General features: G+C 33.4%; 2 protein-coding genes across 12 annotated transcripts; both read right to left on the bottom strand.

Annotated features, from left to right (window-relative positions):
• Positions 1 to 1,518: 1,518 nt before the first annotated feature.
• Positions 1,519 to 7,199, bottom strand: LOC113853921 (protein MAIN-LIKE 2). Of its 7 annotated transcripts, none has more exons than XM_027484636.1 (7): positions 7,126 to 7,199; positions 4,952 to 5,101; positions 4,386 to 4,501; positions 3,623 to 4,267; positions 3,340 to 3,507; positions 2,854 to 3,243; positions 1,519 to 2,758 (listed from the first exon to the last, which is right to left on the bottom strand). In XM_027484636.1, exons 3-7 carry the CDS (start codon positions 4,491 to 4,493, stop codon positions 1,814 to 1,816), a joined length of 2,256 nt encoding a protein of 751 aa, XP_027340437.1. In that variant the 5' UTR covers positions 4,494 to 4,501; positions 4,952 to 5,101; positions 7,126 to 7,199; the 3' UTR covers positions 1,519 to 1,813. The 7 variants fall into 7 exon arrangements, with proteins under 7 accessions (XP_027340437.1, XP_027340432.1, XP_027340436.1 ...); XM_027484631.1 differs by having other exon boundaries at positions 4,981 to 5,101; XM_027484635.1 differs by having other exon boundaries at positions 4,930 to 5,101; positions 7,126 to 7,175.
• A 1,392-nt stretch (positions 7,200 to 8,591) lies between these two features.
• LOC113854004 (serine/threonine-protein phosphatase 5) lies at positions 8,592 to 19,093 on the bottom strand. Of its 5 annotated transcripts, XR_003502717.1 has the most exons (16): positions 18,913 to 19,093; positions 17,884 to 18,033; positions 17,514 to 17,683; positions 17,355 to 17,426; positions 15,705 to 15,855; positions 13,796 to 13,969; positions 12,830 to 12,938; positions 12,622 to 12,739; positions 11,526 to 11,673; positions 11,030 to 11,278; positions 10,747 to 10,872; positions 10,573 to 10,673; positions 10,012 to 10,086; positions 9,666 to 9,813; positions 9,217 to 9,264; positions 8,592 to 9,024 (listed from the first exon to the last, which is right to left on the bottom strand). XR_003502717.1 is itself a non-coding variant. In XM_027484779.1 (14 exons), exons 2-14 carry the CDS (start codon positions 17,951 to 17,953, stop codon positions 9,754 to 9,756), a joined length of 1,623 nt encoding a protein of 540 aa, XP_027340580.1. In that variant the 5' UTR covers positions 17,954 to 18,036; positions 18,913 to 19,093; the 3' UTR covers positions 9,319 to 9,753. The 5 variants fall into 5 exon arrangements, 4 of the variants coding, with proteins under 4 accessions (XP_027340580.1, XP_027340582.1, XP_027340583.1 ...); XM_027484779.1 differs by lacking the exons at positions 8,592 to 9,024; positions 9,217 to 9,264 and having other exon boundaries at positions 9,319 to 9,813; positions 17,884 to 18,036; XM_027484780.1 differs by lacking the exons at positions 8,592 to 9,024; positions 9,217 to 9,264 and having other exon boundaries at positions 9,321 to 9,813.
• Positions 19,094 to 20,517: the final 1,424 nt, after the last annotated feature.

Genomic DNA, 20,517 nt, shown 5'->3' with positions numbered 1-20,517 from the left:
CCATTCTAAAAGATAAGCAGACTTGAGAATCAAAGGTTGCAAGACTTGATTTTTATTAAATATAATCAAGTTTTTAATGAATGTTTTGCATGTTTTGACGTGGTGGATCCTAAAAAGATATTGATGATAGTAATGATTGGTTGTTACAAAGAATTGTTGGAGATGATGAAGATGTTGTAAATGAATTAGTGTTTGATAATGATAACTTGAGTTGGGGAGCTATTGCCAATGCAATTAGGGCTAGTGAGCCTATAACTTACACTAGACGACAAGCTAAATCAAAACTCAAAACAACTACAATTGCTTCTTTCTCTAAATCTTAAAGAAGAAGAAAAGAAATTATGTAAGAAGAAGAAGGATCTAATGATTAAGACTCTAAAGAAAAAGAAGAGGAAGAAGAAGTCTTCTACAAAAGTAATGATGACAGTAAAAATAAAAAAGACCTACCGGATCTTGGAGATAAAGATAGTGATAACTATTAAAGTATTTGTATTTAAATTAAGTACTTAGTATTTTGAAACATCTAAGTATAAGAAACTTAAATTTATTTGATTTCTATATATTGTTGTTACTTATTATTAACATTTGAAATGTGTTATGTTCTTAAAATTTTGTTTTTAATCATTAATATTGCATGTCTTTAATTTGAGTCTTAATTTTATATTTTTTAACATATATATGTACCTTAATTTTTATTGGATATATATATAAAATGTCTAAAATAATAGTCATTCCGCTGTCTCGCTATAGCATATTTTGAGTCGACTGCTCTACGCCACTATTTAAGACGGACTACTATAATTTTTATATTTTTGTATACTTTTAATTTTTATCTATCTTTTCAAGGTAGTCTCATAAGAAATTGGTAACAAAGTTAGATAATGTAATGTAAGAGTGAAAAGACAATTTTCTATCTTAGTCTGCTTCTTTTTAACTCAACTCTTGTAGGATAACTTTTGGACTAACGAATGCAATTAAATAAGCAAATATCATAAACTTTCATATTTTATTGACCCATCTATAGTTACAAAGTTGTATAATGCAATGTAAGAGTGAAAAGACAAAATTTTCTATCTTATTCTACTTTTTAACTCAACTTCTCTTGTAAGATAAATTTTGAACTAATGAATGCAAGAATGCAATTAAATAAGCAAATATCATAAACTTTCATATCTTACTCACCATCAAACTATAGATTAAAAATAAAATATAGTAACTTACTTTGTATAAACTAAAGTATATTTAAATAATCAGCCTAATTAAATACTTATTTAATAATCTCTTATAATATAAAGGCTTACAGCATAAATTTTATTATAAAATTTATTAACATAAATTAAAAAAAATTATTTAGATAAGCTATACTAAAATTATTAATATAAATTAAAAGAAAGAATTTATGAAAATGGGGTTATTTTTATGATCTTATCATGAACTATTTCGAACGCACCCTAAATCTTTCCTATGTTAGCTTCTTATTGAACTTGTTTGTAAAAGCTACATACTTAGAAAAGAATGACAAAGATAAATCGAAAATTTTTCCTATATTTAGTACGAGAAAATTCTTCCTTTTGAAATCCAAGGAAGATTATCAAAGAAAATTCTACTGGTAGATGCATGATGATATGTTCTAGTATGGTATTGGGGATGCCTGAGCAATTAAGTTGCATGTCATCCACCTTAATTCAATGGCATAGAAGGAAATGCAAGCTATGCATCAAAAAATGAATATAAATATACATGGCAAGATCACATCTTCAAATTGAGTCAGCCTAAAAAATTTTGCTTCTCTACAATAGTGTAAGCTATTCCTCTATACAGCAACACTACAATCACCTTTTTGTGAAATATCCTCATGACTTTCAATAGAAGAATGTTGAGATACTTCCATTGCTGCTTTAGCAGAGGGTGGTTCACTTTCAGTGTTAATGTGAGAAAGTTGAGAATTAACAATATTGTCAGTTGAATTGCTTTGTTGTGGGTTGAGCACACTTGAGTCGCCTAATTGTGTGTGATTCACTTCTGCAGCGGCATCTGGAAGCGTTACATTGTTGATCTCGTGACTAACATCACAAAGCTGTGAACTATCAATCACCATATGATCAGAATGTTGAACATCCTGAATCTCATTGGCTGCATTCAGTTCCTCAATATTTTCCTCCCCAGTAACATGGTTAAGCTCTTGCTTTATTTCTTCACATGCACTGTGCTTTAGTTCTTCGTGTCTAAACTCAGCAGCTACATCATCCGGCTCCTCATTAGTTTCTTCACCAGCTGCATAGCCTAACTCTGATTGATCAACCTCAAGGGGTGTATCACAGAGCTGCAGATTCTCACCATCAGCATCTGCATGAATCAACTGAACGGCAGTAACTGCATTGACTGCATTGTCGACAGTACATAATTGTGCATGTTCCATCTCCCTTTCAATGTGACTTAGATGTAATTGGCCAATCTCAATAGCAGTGCCATAGTATTGAGGTTGATCATCCTCACTAACAGCATTATATTGAACCACACCATCCTTCCGCATTCGCTTACCTGCTCCTCCTTTTCTTCTTACCCTTTCCTTTCCTCTTACTCTCTTTCCTAGTTCAACTTGGGGGTTTCCCGATGCTATGACCGGACCACCAATTTGGTCCCTCAAACATTCATGGGCAATGAATCTTATTCTAGATATTGATTCAATTTGTTGTGGATCTAGTCCTTTTGTTGAGAAGGTATCTGCTATGTGTGCAATATCCCTCAGACCAGCATTCTGCAAACATTTGTTTATTTTCTTTAAAAAGCATTTCAAACTTAATCTATAATTGCTATAAGAATTAAAATTAAATTCATGAAACATATCCTTACCGTTCTCTGGAACTCAGATGACAGAGAAATAGGCCTCCCTATGAACTTCCGAGTAATTCTCAAATACCATTCCATATACTCACTTTCATCTACACCCTCATCCCCATCAACAATATGCAGCTGCCGGTCCATCCATTCAGTAAGCTCTGATTCCATTTTCCCTGACAAGTCAACCCCCCCATCAACTCCTCTACTCTTCCTTTCCCAACGCTCCACATCATCTGGAATCGATTGAAGCATGCCATATTGCCTTAAGCATCGATTTGGAAGATGTCTTTCTGCCTTGTCAAAGCATATCAACATTGTCTTTGACCTCCCAAGAATTAAAGTACTTTTGATATGATCTGGAATTACCATACTGTCCATATTTCGGTAGGGGAGCCACTCCACCTTTACATTCATGATAGTAAAATTGGATTCTATTCTTAAAATATATCAGAATATCACCAGATCAGCATTAAACGTACAAATGAAAATAAGACTTACATCACATGGTTTTAGGGAATCCAAAGCCTTCCGATAAAAAACTACATCTCGATTTGCAGTTGGGCCACTTTGTTTTCCTTTCCATCTAAGCACAAAGGGAAATCGATCATGCATCAGATCAAGATTGAGCTTTGGTCGCCCAATATTTAGGTGAAAGTAACTCCAACACTGCAAATGCATAATAACCAATTAAATCAACATGTTGAAGAAATGAAAACTGCAGTTTGAAAGAAACTGATAAAGATGGAGGTGTTAATGCAAGGAGAACATTTAAATAAATTACCTGTAGTAGTGTTAAACAGCCACTAATGGTGCTTTGAGTTTTTAGCGAGGCATTGCCCAGTGCTCTATACAAGAATGCCAATGCTGCTGAACCCCAGGCATATTGCCCACATCTATCAAAATTCTCAAATAATGGCAAATACATTACAGGGACTTTATTTCCTGTAGTGGTGGAGAATATGGTGCTACCTACAAGATAAAGAAGATAAGCGCGAGTATGTTGCTCTATTACTTCAATCGGAGCATCTTCAGGACAGCGAGAAAAAAATTCCTTCAACCAACTTAGCTTCACCATTCCACCACTTGTGTAACCAGATTCTGGTGCTCTTCCTAGATACTTTTCACAAACAGAACTGCATGTGGTATATGTAATACCTATTACAGGTTCTCCATCAATTGCCAGCCCAAGTAAGAGAGCAACATCTTTAAGGGTTACTGTCATTTCACCAACATTCAAGTGAAATGTATTTGTTTCTCTTCTCCACCTTTCAACTAGAGCAGAGATTAGTGGATTGTCTAAACTAATAGCAGGGATTGACCTTAAGTATCCAAATCCAGCCTTCTCTACCAATTCAATCTGTTTATGAGTAAGTGTCCACTGATCGAGCTTTGAAGTGTGTTCGTGACATCTGAGGGCACCACGCTCCTGTTAATGCATTAACAAGAGAACAATTATGTAAAAACCAAGCTATTGACAAGAATTTTCAGAAAAGAAAATGAAATTAAAGATGAAACAGAGGAGCTTGTAAGCCAACAAACTGCACCTGTCCATCCCAAACTGCTGTAGAGACATGCTTGTCTTGGTCATACAGAACTGAACCATCAATTGGACCTGGATTAGTTGTGTAAGGGTCCACTGCTCCTACTTCCATTACTATGACTGAAAATCAACATCCAAGAAAGAAGAGACATAAGTTATAAAAATCTCAAATGTTTGGTATAGAAAAAAGAGCAATGCAATGACCTTGGATAGTACATTAGTACTGCCAAGTACTAAAAAGAAAAAAGACGGAAGAAGGTATGAAATTTCACCAACAAATCAAAGACATATAGCCTACAAATCGTAAGGATTAGAAGTCCCAACTTATTAACCCATATGCAACCTGGTCAAATACATATCATGTTGAAACTTACACAGCAAAATAATTACTATGCAATTGGAATAATTTAAAGGATGTCCAAAAGTGAAACTTGACAGAATTCAACAATTTTCAACCCATAAAGGAATGACATCAAACTAGTTTTTCTTATTTTCCACTGCTCACAGATCTAGACAACTAATATAAATTCAAGATAAATTTTCTTTACCAGGAAAAAGAAGAATTTATACAGCAGATTTTAGGGATTGATCCTTCCTACAATTTAAAGGAAGTAAAGGATAAGCCTCAACTTTGACTGCCATCTATTCACGCTTCATTGAGTTACAAAATTCTCTTTCCTTGTATGAACAGCATTTTGTAGGAAAATTCCCACAGGATATCTGATGAAACACAATATTAATGCAGTTAGTTGACAAGTAACAGATGTGAAAGATTACAAGCAAAAGGAAGCCAAAGGATCATCATTTATTGCTTTTCCCAAAAGTCTAAAGGGCTTGAGATTCATTCTCAAAAAATAATGTCACAGGAAATAGAGTGTGGTATAGAAACAATTCCATGAAAAGAAATATGCTGAAAAAAATTTACAATATTTGGTTGAGCATGCATGATGTATGTTGGTATTGAATAACAAGTGACCATAAATAAAATACATAATTGAATTGGTTACAAGGCAATATCATGGGGTACAAACGATTAGCTTCTGACTTCAGGTTCACCATCCACAGTTCCACACTACTCCTTCATGAGAAGATTATATCCAAGAAAAACATCTAAAACTATCTGTACCGAGAGTTACACAAACTCAAAGCACTTCAAATTCATTTAACCAATAATTATCAATACATGCTATAGTGGTACTATAGCAGAGTGGGCTACAAAATGTAATGTGTGTTTTTGAATAACAGCTATAGAAGCTGCAATTGTGGCCATAGAGGCACTAGGGCAAGGCTTTTAAAAAACAGACATTTTTGCCTCAAAACAACATTTTTTTAGGCAAACGGTTAGAAGCAAAGCTGAGATCTCCACCCTCTTAAGAATTTAAAAAATCCTTAACAATATGTAGTTTTCCATTGTTGTATCTAGTGTGTAACATACTGTGCGACCAACACCCACCCGGCCATCTCATGCAATATTTCCAGCAACACTCACCCACATTTTGTGAACACTCACCTTTGTTCTGAACCCTCAACCTCCTTTGTTCTTTTCTTTGTGTGACACCCACCCTCACTCTTTATTGAATGTTTAAGATGTCATACAATTGAAATATGAATATACCTGATGAATTGTGTTTGTTTCCTTGACATCTATTGTTATTCACTTGCATCTTTTGCCCAAGACCAATGACTTTTTATTGTTAATTATGAATATGTCATGAATTTGGCTAACATTTTAACTTTTGAGCATTTATATGTACATAGAAATCTATATAAAGAAATCCTGAATGGCGATCATCCCGCCACGTGATATCTTGCTATAGGGTTTTTGGGATTGGCAGCTAAGCTTCACTACCAGATATTGACAACTATGAATTTTCAAACCACGGGAGGCATCATTCTGATACAAAAAGAGGAAAACTAGAGAAGTTTCTAATAAATAGTTCCAAACTGTCTGAGTTCCACTCAACAAGTATACAGATAGAAAGTTCATCCATTTGCTCATGAAATTATAAAAACAGTTCTCTTAAGCCTCATCTATTGAGTGTTCCTTGAACTTAACATGATTCTTCAACTTAAAAGGAAAACCCTACTCCTTCATATTACCTATCAACTGCTAGTCCAGAATTCCAATAATTTCACATTTTTATCTCATTTCAATCTTCTGAATCACAAATTACAATTCCCCAATCCCCTTGAACCTTAACTTCCACAAAGCCAAGAACAACTGAAGACACAACCTCAAAAGTACAAACAGCATATTCTTCCTCAAAGCTCAAGCTCAAGACAACAACCCTTCCTTCCCATTTCATTGGAGTCCATGCAACTCACTCCAAGAACACTTTAACAATCATCTCCAAGGATCAATTGCATTACAAGCAACACCATTTTGGCTCAAAAACGCAAACCCCATCATGAAGAATTTCCTCATCACACCAACAACACATAGAAAAACAGTGAATCACACAAAACCACCCTCACCCCATAAAAAAAGATACAAACTTTGGCAAATTGAACACAAGGGTCCAACTGGGTCATCACCAAAAATACTCAGATAGAAGAAGTACTTGGGTCCCACATGGAATATGGACCCCAGAGAGAGAGAAAGAGAGAGAGAGAGAGAGATGCACAAGAAGAAGGTGAGAAGAGATCTGCATGGCTTAAGATTTTGGTTCGTAATTGCATTGCGTTTAGAATAAAAAGAAAAAAAACAAAGAAAAGTGTAGAGAGAGAAAGAGAAAGAGGCTTACAGTGAATGGAGGAGAACACGATACGACTTCCACCGTCGTCGTCGCTTGGTTTAGCACTTAGCACAGGTTTGTTTGTTTGAGGGCAACAACATTAAAGGGTATTTGTGGAACTCACAATTGGAGATTGGGCTTCAGCCCGGGTTAAGGCCCAAAGAATACTACAGCAGGGCTAGACTTCATTGGTTGGCCTATTATTGGGACCAAATTGATGTGGGTCCATGAGTGAGATTAATTAGTTGCTGCTTTTCAGCTTTTTTATTTAATTTTTTTAAATTAAATTTCATAAAGATTAAAACACGTGTCAAATTTTTGTTAAATTTTTTGTGTACTAAAAATGAAATAGTATTTTTTATAATATAATTCAAATTTGAACAGCTAAGATAATATGTGGTGCAATTCCAATCAATTTCATCCCTAACATAAACGAAACTTTGTTTTGTCTTTTTTTTAGAGGCGAAATTTGCACTGCACAGTAGAGTGCAACACATGCTTTTCCACTTTAAAGGAGAAGAGGTATTGGCGGCCAATGTAACACTAGTACATATTTTAAATCCTATGTAGGTTAGGATCTGTAAGTTATATAGAGATAGGTTATTTACTAAACATTTCCATTATGTATAATTATAATGATCGATCTTCAAAATTATGTTTGCATAAAATTACACATGAATATATATAGTTCTAGGTATTGCATTCTAGGTCTCATGCTCCAAGTTCTCCATTATTGTAAGTATGATGAACAACACTTTGAAAAGACAATATGATAAAAATGAGAGAGAATAGAGAAGAAAACTTATTACCTCTTTGTTGTACTTTGAGAATATAGAATTCTATATACTTATCTCTCTTATTTGGAGAGTTAATAATGTTAGCATTTGAATTGGACCCAAATTTAGACACAAGTTATCGGAGGGAAGGGTGCTTAACGTGTGTAGAAAATCATTTTATCATAAAAATTGCTTATCATGTCAGTACCAATGTCTAATATCACAAACACCATTATTTTTAACTACTCCATTACTCTGAAATTTTGAAGTTAGAACCATTGCCAGAGATCAATTTTAAAAAATTAAAAATTTTGGGACAAAATCAAAAGATGAAAATCAGTCTTAGAGATACAATGCTTTATGATCTCTATTAATCAAACATATAGTTAAATACTCCGTTTGATTTTGACAATTAGGTTTAGTAATAAATGTAGGCACGATCGAATTTAGTTGTTTTATTTGATTGTCGTAAATTAGAGATGTGTTATTAAAACATTCAATGATATAGAGTAAATATAGATCCCTTTTCTTAAACCAAAAGTATTTAGCTTCTGACATCATGTACCATTTATGAACAATAAATCCAGCACCATTTTATTCAAACATCATAACTTACTAAACAAAGGAAAATTAAACACTTTTCTACTTGAAATGATCAGTAAAGTAAGCCACATTCTCGAGAGAAAAAAAAAATGTTAGCAAGGAAAGATGAATAGAATTGATACATTAATTCCTTAATGCGAACACACACCATAGGGTGCTTACAGTTCTAAAATTTACTAATCTGAACTATGTAATATTTGCTACATTAATTGATACATTGATTTCTAATATTTGCTAATAAGCTTGTCAACCAGAAGAATCTACATGAACTTGTAAAATCTCCATAAACTCAACTCATAATCTTATAATAGTTTTCATAATATAAATAATATTTAAAAAGAGCTAATATATCATTCACACAGAATTTAATACCATATGTAATATAAATAATCAACATTCCTTGGACCTTGTTTTTTGGTAACTTGGTTGACAACTTCATTGCAATTCGGTTGAAGTCCGTAATTTTACAACTTTATCACTCTTCCCTGTCTGGCTTCACATTGGGGAATTGCCCGTTGATAATTCCAATCTATTGTTTAGAGCAAAAATATTGCCTTAGAGTAAGTGGCATATAATCTTCAACCCCAAGTTAGGAAGGAATTAAAGATCATATAATTACGACTTAACTTTAGTATGTGCTTTTGAGTAAATCTTTGATTAGTGCAGTGACTGTGAACAATCAAGTCTATATAACAAAATGAATATTAGAATATTATGTCACCATCATGGAGCGCCGCTAGTAAGGATAATTTAAATTAATTAGTCTACCCTGAAATTTGCGAAGAAATATTTTAGTATCTGATAAATAAACACAATTATTTTGGTAAAACAAACTACAATTTTATACTCAAATCACTCATTCAAAGTCAAGCTGACAGTCAAGTAATAATCAACAGCTAGATACTAGCACAAACACAATTAAAGCGGTCTTGCATCCACCTTAGCGTGATCCACGTAATCAGTTTCAAGTAAACATTTTATCACTAAGAGTTTCACGAAGCTAATCAAGATGCAAATTTCCTTACACTTGTTCACTGAGTGATAAAAGGCAAAAAACTAAAAGGGGCAACATTAGGGGGGTGAAAAAATGAATTTTAATAAAATGTTGAGCCAAAAATATTATACAAAACAACAGTGACCAACATATACCAGATCTTCTCTAGTCACCACCTGAATCTTGCCCTTGTTGGGGCATAACGTTGACATTGCAAAGCAGCACAAAGCATTGGCAGTCTAGGCTACTAGTCAGCTATAGAAATTATTGGAACATCCGGAGGAAGTTGTTTGCATAGGCCATTGGCTTGACGTCAGGATGTGGCTGCAAATTAACAAAGTAAATCAGGCACAAGTATATCACCACCATACAACTATACTAATTGACAGATAAGTTCTAATGAATTTGAACTTGATGTCCTAATGAGAGACGCATAGGATCATGATGCATAGGATCATATTATTTTTTTGAGGATGACAACATGATATAACATGGCATACTACAAACAAAAATGATACTAACCACAGCTGAGAATGTGACAATGTTAGGTTTCATATCGGGTGCCTCAAATCGAATAAAGGCACCTTTGTTACCCATCTGCAGCATACAGTGAAAAAACAACAGTAACACCAACATCAAAATATACTTTATAGAAGGAAAAGAAATTTCTTAGATATTAATATAAGCATGCCATGCACAGAATCCATGCAAACAACAAATGGTAAAATGCAAGATGGTGAAACTGTTTTCATTCACACTTAGTATGACTGGAAAACCATTCTGGTCAGTCATGCAGCATGCCCAACTGCCTTCACTCCTAGAACTCGTCTCAATAATATGTTCACATACACAAGCACAGCCTGAGGACTGAGCCTAAACCAATGATTAAAGAATAGACTAAAAGGATAAATCACAACATTCATTAGTTTTTCTTTCTCTTTTTTTATTTTATTTTATTTTATTTTATTTTTGGGGGGGGAGGGGTGCACACCCATCTCTCTCCCATGAAATTTTATGAGACAATCAAGTAAGCAAATGCCATAAAATTACTAAAAAATGTGATACCAGAAGGGAATTGATTACCTGGTCACAGTAATTTGGAGCAGAAAACACAGTTATAAGTTTACCATCATGTTCAATCTCATAACCTTCGTCCTTTACTTCATGAGACCGCACAACTAAATCTGTAAATAGGTAATTTGTGTGAAGCCACTGATTAAAGAACAAATAAAGTATCAGCCCAATGACCAAACATACCTAAATTATTTTCCTGCAAAAACCTTTTTGTCACATCTGCACCAAAAGAAAGGCCTACACCACGCTTGCTTGGGCCTCTTCCAGGCTGAGGTTGTGGATCACTCCATAGCAATTCACACATCAACCCTACACATACCAAACATAGATACATAAAACTACGATGCTGAGGGATGAAAAGCCAGAGATTTAGGTCTATGAAGTGCAAGAATGGGAATTTTAGAGGGATTTAGGTATTTGCTATTTACTCTGAGATCAACTAAAACTGAAAAAGGATGCATCTAACCTTCTTCAGGAGGCTCACAAAATCGATTAATTGATCGAATGTCAGAGAGTTTGACCCCATCAACACTAAAAAGACCTCCATGAACTACAAAAATTTTCTCGTTGATAACATGAGCCAAAGGTAAACAGCAGAAAACTTCAGCAAATAGTTCGACAAATGTGTCATTCAACTTCGAGCGCACCTCACCCTCAAAACCATATATCTTGTTCATGCTCTTGCTCTCATGATTTCCCCTAGCTAAATATATGGCTGAAAATCATATGGCAACAAAATAAGTTACAACATCCCAGGAAAAATAGAATAATATTCCTTCAAACAAGTGAACTGGAAAAAGTAACAAAAGAAGTAAATTAAGATTTATGTAAAGTAATAGAATTATACAATTCACTTGAAAATAAAGTAAATACTGCAATTTATTAAGCTCAACTTCCAAATAAATTGTAATAATCCAGAAAATGATAAAAAACTTACAGACTGATAAAGATATATGGTTTACCTGATGGAGACATGCACTTAAATGCAAACAAAGTGAGGATAACTTCCAAAGAAAAAGATCCCCTATCCACAAAATCACCATTAAATAGATACGGATTCTCTTCTGAAGGAAGCCCATTAAGCTCAAAAATATTCAGAAGATCATAGTACTGCAGGAGTTATGGGGAAAAAATAATCAATTTGAAAGGTCAAAGTTCAAAGAAACACTACAATAGGAATGACATGGACATACATAGTAAACCATGATATCTTAGTTTTACGTCAGTAAAGTGGTGACTGGGTTATATTTCAAATTCCAGAGTGTTCTTTCTCCCCTCATCATCCACTGGAAAGGTAAGATGCTTTATTTTACAACAGTTAAGAGTGGTCTGTCAATATTTTTCATAGTTTTTCTTTAGCTTACGTTTCCAAATGCATCTGAATTTGAGTGGCAATTATAAGTTATGTCATTTCCAAGGTTTTGATAAGATATATATGGGAAAAGCCATGAAAAGGAGTGCACTAAAGACTATATAGGCTGTAAATTAGCAATATTGATAGGAATGAATGCCAAAATTTCAAATGAAAAATTTTCGCAGCTGTTTTTAATATGGGATAAAATCATTATTTCAAATGGGTTTCTTGATCAAACATTCAAATGAGAATTTCTTTTTTCTGCTCTGTATTTTTTGCTCCTCTCTAAGAAAGACTATTTATGCATGTTTTTGTGCTATTTTCTTTTTTCTCTTCTAATAAGACTCCCTCTTCTATCATTGGTAAAAAAAGATAAAAAAATCCAAGACAGGGTCTTAAATTCAACATGGCAGTCAAAGTCCCCCTCTGAATGAATATGCAAAATATAATGGAAAAATAAATAAATTACAAGGTCAATATATGAAATATGGGAGGAAAATCAAACAGAGGCTATAACAACAATCCTACTCCCTACCTAATATCTATAAGCATCAAAAGTCACATTGAATGATTGAAGGGATAAGCAGCAAATTGTTTTACCTTATTAAGAATTCACCTATCAATTTCAGTAGTGCCTAGGTTCAAAATCAAGTATGTGACACAAAATATTATAAACAAATCAAAGATTATAATAAACCAATTACCTGACCATGCACATCACCACAAACAGTAAAATGTTTGCCATCAGGAACATTTATGTCAACAAGAGAAGGCAAAGCTTGCAACATCTCTCTTGTTTGCAATACAATTTGGAATGCATACCTACAAAATTGAAGCAGGACAAGAGAGAAGACAATTCAATAACTCATCTAGAAACAGACAGATCCGCAATGAAATTTCTTCCTTCAGTACCGTTTATGCAAGCACTTCTGATTCTTGAAATCTTCCATCATCTTCTTTACAAAATCCAAAGTAACAACATCCCCTTCTATTCTTGCTCCTGAATATTGTGGCTCGACATCTAGCATTAAAATGAAACACCAAAGTTTGTTCATGTCCATGAGTGGAATTAAATTCTACAGTAGAACTTGAAATTAGTTTAATAATAAAAATACAAACTAGAATAAAATTAGGTCATTAATTTATAGACAACTGACAATACAAAATTAACAAGAATAGTTATTGATCTTTCATATTAAATTTTTTGTTACTGGTCCCTGAAATTATCAATCCAATAAAAATGAAGGGGAGGGTTTGATGATCAGGAAATTACACTATCTCTATTGAATCCAATGACAATTATAAAATACACAACAATCTTTCAAATTACAGAAGTTCGTAGATGCCAATCTTGGTGGCAATTGAACACCTCAAAAGAAAGAAAAAATCAAGGAAAGTTGCAAGCAGCTGAAAATAGTAAAACTAGATGTAACACATGCATTGTTCTATATTATTCTGATTAGGGGGATAACCTATCACTCTTACAGTCTCAGATAAAATATACTCTTACAAGTAAAATGAAAAATACATAGAACCTACTATCCCTATCAGAAAATATACCAAACTTAAATCCACCCAAAAGAATTAACCTATATCAGTATCAGAAAGCCCAATATCGGTAATAATCATATTCTAATCAACTAGTATCTTAAGAGACACAAGAGATGTTTTTCATTTCTAAAATATAACTTGTTCCAAAAAATAGCCAATATAAAGCATTATGTTCCATTGTAAAGAACAAAAATTATTCTCTAATGCATTATCAACAATGATTCACGATACTGTTTGACTTAAATCAAAATTCTCAATTTTCTATATTCTAGGTCTTAATAAATTTTACACTAAGACCTGGGTTATGTAAATGACTCCTAAATGTACCAGTATCGTGGCCAGTCCACCAAAAAGCCCCAAGGAGCAACAGCAAACCAACCACAATTGCAACTACTATTGTGGTCTTTGATGTCCTGAACAACATCACCGCTGCTGCCATAACTGCTACTGTCACTGCTGCTATGGCCACTTCGGTTGGCACCGAAGAATTGCGGCCCTTTCCTATAATGATACAATATATACAAAGAGTGATGATTTATACTGAATTATGACAAACATTCATAAATAGACAGGCATAAAATATCCCTAGAATTTATGAAAAGGGATTTAGGAGGGAAGAAGGACGCCTAAGGAATGTGATGGAATCATGAAAGTATTCACTACTGATTTGGGGAATGGAAAAAAAAAAAAACCATATGCATCAACCCAGAGGTAAAAAGGGTGTGGTCACATATACAATTGTGATTATTTTTTAAACTTTTTGACCCTTCTAAGACATGTTACCAATGAAAAGGAAGGATGTCAAAGGAAACTAGAGACAGAAATGAAAAGTGCATCAGTGAAAACAGGAAAGGGAAAATGAACCATGTGTTTGGCTTGGCAAGTCCATTCTAGTTTATAGATTGACTAACCAACTATCAAATTAATTGCACAGTTAATCTACTTAACCAAGTAGCAAAATATAGGACAATTATTGGATAAATTAGTTTATGGCCTTATGCTTGGTTAATGAGTACACAAACTGAAATGGATACATTGTCTTCAATGGTAATTAGCATGTTCCTCAGGTTAAACTATATCATTATATGGTTAAAGAGTTATTTAATGTAAAACATCTTGGTGAGCAAAACTTCTGGGTCATTTTCCCTACTAGAAAATGTAAGATAAGGCCACATAGAATAGAAACTACATACATGGATGGTCAAAGGTTGAAATGAATATGTAAAAGGAAGATACAATAATATAGATGAGAGCATACACCATCAATAACTTTTTGAAAGATACTAATCATATTGATAAGATGTTCTTGACTCTTGAACCATTAAGGAAATGAAATAGAAACAAGCAGAAGATATAATCTCATGTCACAATGCACCAAAATTTCTGACTTATGGTTCCTGTGGTTGTAGAAAGTTTAAGCACTGGACTGTTACATATTACACTATTTACCCCTTCCTTTTCTATCAACTTCAAACTCCATGTCTCTTATTAAGATTGAAAACAAATTCCATAAGGAAATACATAAGCAATCAAGAACCTGGGAAGTAGAAAATAAAATACACAAATTCACAGCATAATGGTCCATTACTCAAGAGTCAAGATCACTACATAACTACTTAAACAGTATCAGAACCAAATACAAATTTCACTACAAAGTGTGGAAATGAAATGAAACCAGATAGTGATTGGCATCTTATTCCATCCAAACTACTACATAAAAATAACCAGGGTTCAAAGAAGGAAATCCCATCAACAACCCAATTAAATGGGGAGAATATTAAGGACCATATCCAATCTGATCAAAATCTGAAACTCTCACATATAACATAATTATTGAAACGACAATTCCATGTTATTGCATTAAGGATGCTAAGATCCTTGAAAACATGAATTTATATATGAAAGGGTGCTAGTTTACAGTAAAAAATAACAGGAGATGTTGTATTAGGACATTCAAATAATTAAAACAAAGCTATAGTTACACTCTTAAGGGCATGTTACATATTATTTGAAGCATTACAACATTAAAGCTAAATAGTATCAGTACCCTTAGAATTAGAATACACACAAGATCCAAAATAAACAAAAGTTAAGAGATATAACAGCATGGCTGCATGAAATAATACAATGAAGTGTAACATACCCAAAAAAAAAGGTGTGTACAAGGGGAGAGAGACAAACAAGAAATATGAAAAATATCATACATTAGTGCAAGAAACCATAATCAAAATAGTACCTATCGAATGGAAATCTATGGATTCTGCTACTGAACGCCTTTGAGACTCTGGTACAGCAATTGCTTCTTCAAATTTAAGTTTCATAACTGCTTTTTCACATTCCTTCAATTTCTTTGTTGCATCAGGATCATTTGGACACATTTTTTTTACCTAATCAATAAAAGTATATTAAATAAGAAATGTTTACACATTGAAAGAAGTACATGTTCCAGAACAATAAGAGTGAGTTAGTCAAAGTTATTTTGAAGGAAAGTAAAAAACTAAAGGTAGAGGTTGGGTTAAAAGATATCCCAAATAATATCCCTGAATAACTGCATTAATTCATCTCTCCACTTTCTTTGGTTACTCCATCATTATCACCCACTTTTCTTGCAACAATCATCTTTTTCCTTTTTTATTTTGTTTCCCTGTACAGTGGCTGTAAACCACATTTTCTAGATTGATATCACTGGTATTAGGAAAGGAACCAACAAAGTATATTCAGTATATAATACCTATTTATAGTTCCAGTTTCTAGTAATTAGTATAGTGGATTTGAAGATGGAAGCAAGAGTAGAAATGGCAGAGAAATATCAGTTCCGAGAGAAACTTGTGAGATGGAGAATGGAGAACCAAGAGTATTAAAATATTCAGGAAGCCCAACTTAAATTACAGCAAGGAGTTTTGAGCAAAGCTGCTGCATCGCACATCTGATTTTTGCAACAATCAGATTTATTTTGGTGCTGGGAACGCCTTTGCAGCCTCTGCACTCAGAGATTTGTGACTCCATCTGCAGTGAGATGCCTACCCATGCTGAATGTGTTTGGAGCTGCTGGGTGGAATATGTTGGTGCGACATCCAGCAAATTATGAGCTCTGTTCCGCAAGTGTTGTGATAGCATCTACTGTGAGGTACCCATCCTAGCCTTGTCAAGTGTTTGAGTTTGAGTGCTACATTTGTTTGTCAGTGTTCTGTTTTAGGGCAGTTTGGGTGAGTGGTAATTGGTTCTATTCTGGCTGTAAGTGAAAATACAATGGGCTGGGAACGATAGTGGGTCTGAGAAACTGAGATTCTAGCTGCTCATAGGCATTTAAAAGTCATTTTGCTTATTTATGTAATTATGTGTGTGTGTGTTTCAATATAATTTTGCATTCTAGGTAGGATCTTAATCTTGACAACATTGCCTGCAACATATCTTCCTTTTTTCCCCTTTTTCTTTATTTTCTATCCTTTCACAAAAACTGTAACCCATTTTCCAGATGCATGGCATTCATATAAGACAGGAACTAATAACAGAGCATATATTCAGTGAAAAAAATACTTATTTCTGGTTCCAGTTTCTATCACATATTCTCATGTTTTAGCACACAAGATCCTCTCTTAAGCTTCTTTCAAGTATCAATATTAGAACTGTTCCATAAAATATACTAAATAAATAACTTTAGAGATGGTACTGCCTACAAAAGTACATATTCTTTTTGTATCTCCAAATTCTCGTTGGTATTGTAACCTACATGACTAATGAATATTATTAATTTATCAATGTTCTCCAACATTTTTGCAATGCAACAGATCTACTAGAATGAACATGTTATTTTCAACCCAGGTCCCTGCATTCCAATATTTTAAAGACAACAGAATAATAGATATTTAAAATTGCATGTAGTTACCTGCTGAAAATCTTTCAGCGCTTCCTTGAACTTTCCCAGCCCAAGATGAGCAGCACCTCGCCTGTAATAACCCTATAACAACATACCAAAATCAGGACATGCTTTTATTATAGATAACTAAATACAGGAAAGCCTCTAGTGTTTTCTGACTCATGGCACCTTTGAATATTTAGGATCAATTTCAATAGCTTTTGTAGCATCTTGTATTGCACTACCATATTCCTCAAGCCGAAGATGGGCAAAGGCACGATTAGCCAAGTAAACTGCATTTTGACTGTTTAGCTCAATTGCTTGTGTATATAGATCAATGGCTTGAGCATATTTTCGAGCTGGAAAAGGAACTCACAGGATCAGCAAGCAATCGCATAGAAATGTGTTGAATTAGTACCAAGTCAAAAACAGTACTAATGCTTATCAAAATTGAGTAGGATTCAATGATTCGGCTAAAGCCTACCACAAATTTCACTGCAATATTGAAGAAAGTAAAATGAATCACATCACAAAGAAATAGTCCATGAGTATTAATTACCATTGAATGCTTCATTAGCAAGGAGTTTAAGTTCTTCAGCCTTTGAAACATTAGACTTTTCACTTTCCATTTTGGTTAAAACTTTTGTGATAGGAAATTCAGAACATAACAGAATCAATCTTCTCACTTTTTTTCTTCAGATTAATGGACCTGCTACAGTTAAACAAAGAAAAAAAGATTAGCAATATGGTAATAACCAGCACAGTATACTCAACCAGCAAAGGAACTATATCAGAATTCATATATGAAAAATACTAGTACATAGCTTTTGGCTTTTATAATTTATCATAGCTAATAGCAATCTCCCACATTCTCAATTCATATCCAATCCCCGCATAGACACAAACACACAATCAATTTACAACTGCATAGAATATTAAAATCCAATTATAAACACACAGAAGGTATGGTATTAGGGTACCCACATGACCTTTTTGTCTTGTTCTAATGTAAACAAACATCAAGTTAATCATTGCAATCACATTACTATCACCATCATCAAAATCTCCATTTCCCACTTCAAACACCACACCCTCATGATTAAATCCACATTTTCCATATCCCAAAACCGTAGTCCCAAACAATCAACTCTCCAAAACCAACCACATCCAAGGGGCATCAGAATACCCAGCCCCAACCCTTACCAAAATACATTCTAGACAAACAGATCAAAACTTGATAAAAGGGCACCCTTAAATTTTTCGTAGTTACACACAGAAACACATGCATGATTATGAATGATTGAAAGAAACAAAAAAAAAAGCAAACACCTTTCAATAACGGTTAAAAGGGGTGAAGAATAATAAAATAGAAGGTACACATGCAAAAATAAACAAATAATAATAAAACTTATGAGAAACTAACTTGTAAGGCCAATGGGTAGGTGAAGAAAAACACCATACCACAGCCACAGGGTAAATAAAAAAATTATTTAAACAAAAAAAGATCTGGGCATGGGTTAATTGCACATGCGAAGAAGAAATATAGAATGGGAAAGAAGAAAGAGAAAGAGAGGGTTAGGGTCCGTACGAATAGGAGTTAGAGAGAAGGTGGAGGCTGAATAGTGAGAGAGTGGGGTTTATGAGTTTGGAGGAGACACAGAGAGAAAGCCCACTCTTCTATTGTCTTCTACTTCTATTTCTAAACACACATAACACACCCTAATTAATAATCATGGATTCATGACCCGCCCCTTCCTGGCTTCCTCAACTTCCACACACATCCTTTGACCCAAAAAACACTATACTTATTACACACAAACATTTCCATTTCCTTTTTCATTTCAACTATATTATCAAATTAAAATAAATTTTTAAATTAATATATTAATTATCTTAACATTTAATAATTCCATAAATTTTAAGACTATTGTTATATGTATAGTAAATATTTTATTATATTAAAATTAAATAAAATTTAATATAGATATAACTTTTATATTAAAATAATAAATTAAAAGATATATATTAAATTTTAAAAACATGCCAAATGTAAAGACATTATTTATGTAAGGTTACAGACGGATTGAAAAAGAAAAATTTAAAAAGAGAAAAAAGATATTAAAAAAGAAAACTAAATTTGTATTATAAATTTAATCTAGACAAATACATAATTACAAAGTCTTATATAGGCATAATAATGAGATAACAAACAGAGCAAAAAGTAATTGAATTAGCTAATTGTACACTAGCCTAACTAACTTTGCTATTATTATAACCAAATTTAATTTTATGTTTTATAACCTCTCTCGAACTAAGTGGGGAGAGAAACAAACTAAAGACAATACTTAATGGAGACTTAGTTAATAAGTTTACATATTGAAACTGTAAAGGAATGTGTTTGACTACAATTTGTCCTTGAGAAACTTTCTCTTTAACAAATCTTAAGTCCAACTTAAAGTGTTTAGACTTTGAGTGTAAAATTGAACTGGTTGTCAATACAACTATACCTTGCTTGTCACACTAAATTAGGGGAGGTTTGGAGGGTTGCATTCTAATCTCACAAAGAAAAGATCACAAACACTAAATCTCTATGACAAGTGCATGCTTTAAAACTTTGCTTTGGTGCTTGATTTGGATACAACATGTTTTTTAGCAACCTATGAGACTATATTCTTGCCTAAGAATAAGCAAAATCCTGAGGTACATCGCATATCAAAAGATTTGAGGCTCAATCTAAATCACAAAAACCTGTAATATCAAGATTGGTTGATGGTTGAAATAGAATTCCATGATCAATAGTTTCATTTAAGTATCTTAGTACCTGTTAAAACTTAATGAATATACACGAATAACACATTGAATATGTAAAGAGATTGCACACTTTATTCAATCATCCGAAAATGGCTTTATAAGCCTTACAGACTTGACTCTCAAAATATAATAACAATAAAAACAAAAATCACAAAACTACATGGCAGCAATCTAGGCGTAAACTAAGCAACTAATTAGACCCAGTCAGTCCTATAAAGTAGGACTATTTATTGACACGTTAAAATAACTAACAATCCATTCGTTAAGCTTTAGTTTATTTCATTAACTGCAAGTACTCCAAGCATACGTCTAAGTTTCTCAAATTGATCAAGCTTCAAAGCTTTTGTCATAATGTCAGCCACTTGCTCATTTGTATTGCAGT

The sequence above is a fragment of the Abrus precatorius genome, unplaced genomic scaffold (genome assembly GCF_003935025.1).
Source record: "Abrus precatorius isolate BTA unplaced genomic scaffold, Abrus_2018 Scaffold11, whole genome shotgun sequence".
Lineage (NCBI taxonomy): Eukaryota > Viridiplantae > Streptophyta > Magnoliopsida > Fabales > Fabaceae > Abrus > Abrus precatorius.
Note: the sequence above shows the minus strand (reverse complement) of the source record. Positions and strands in the feature narration are given on the sequence as shown.

Bases quoted from the DNA above. Each gene is read 5' to 3' on its own strand.
- LOC113853921 (XM_027484630.1), bottom strand. From the start codon at position 5,023: ATGGCAGTCAAAGTTGAGGCTTATCCTTTACTTCCTTTAAATT. The intron at 4,502-4,980 runs GTAGGAAGGATC...GTTGATTTTCAG, and splicing joins TCCTTTACTTCCTTTAAATT to TCATAGTAATGGAAGTAGGA. The intron at 4,268-4,385 runs GTGCAGTTTGTT...ATGCATTAACAG, and splicing joins CAGCAGTTTGGGATGGACAG to GAGCGTGGTGCCCTCAGATG.
- LOC113854004 (XM_027484779.1), bottom strand. From the start codon at position 17,953: ATGGAAAGTGAAAAGTCTAATGTTTCAAAGGCTGAAGAACTTAAACTC. The intron at 11,279-11,525 runs GTAAACCATATA...TATGATTTTCAG, and splicing joins TAAGTGCATGTCTCCATCAG to CCATATATTTAGCTAGGGGA. The intron at 9,814-10,011 runs GTTAGTATCATT...GTTAATTTGCAG, and splicing joins TTGTCACATTCTCAGCTGTG to CCACATCCTGACGTCAAGCC.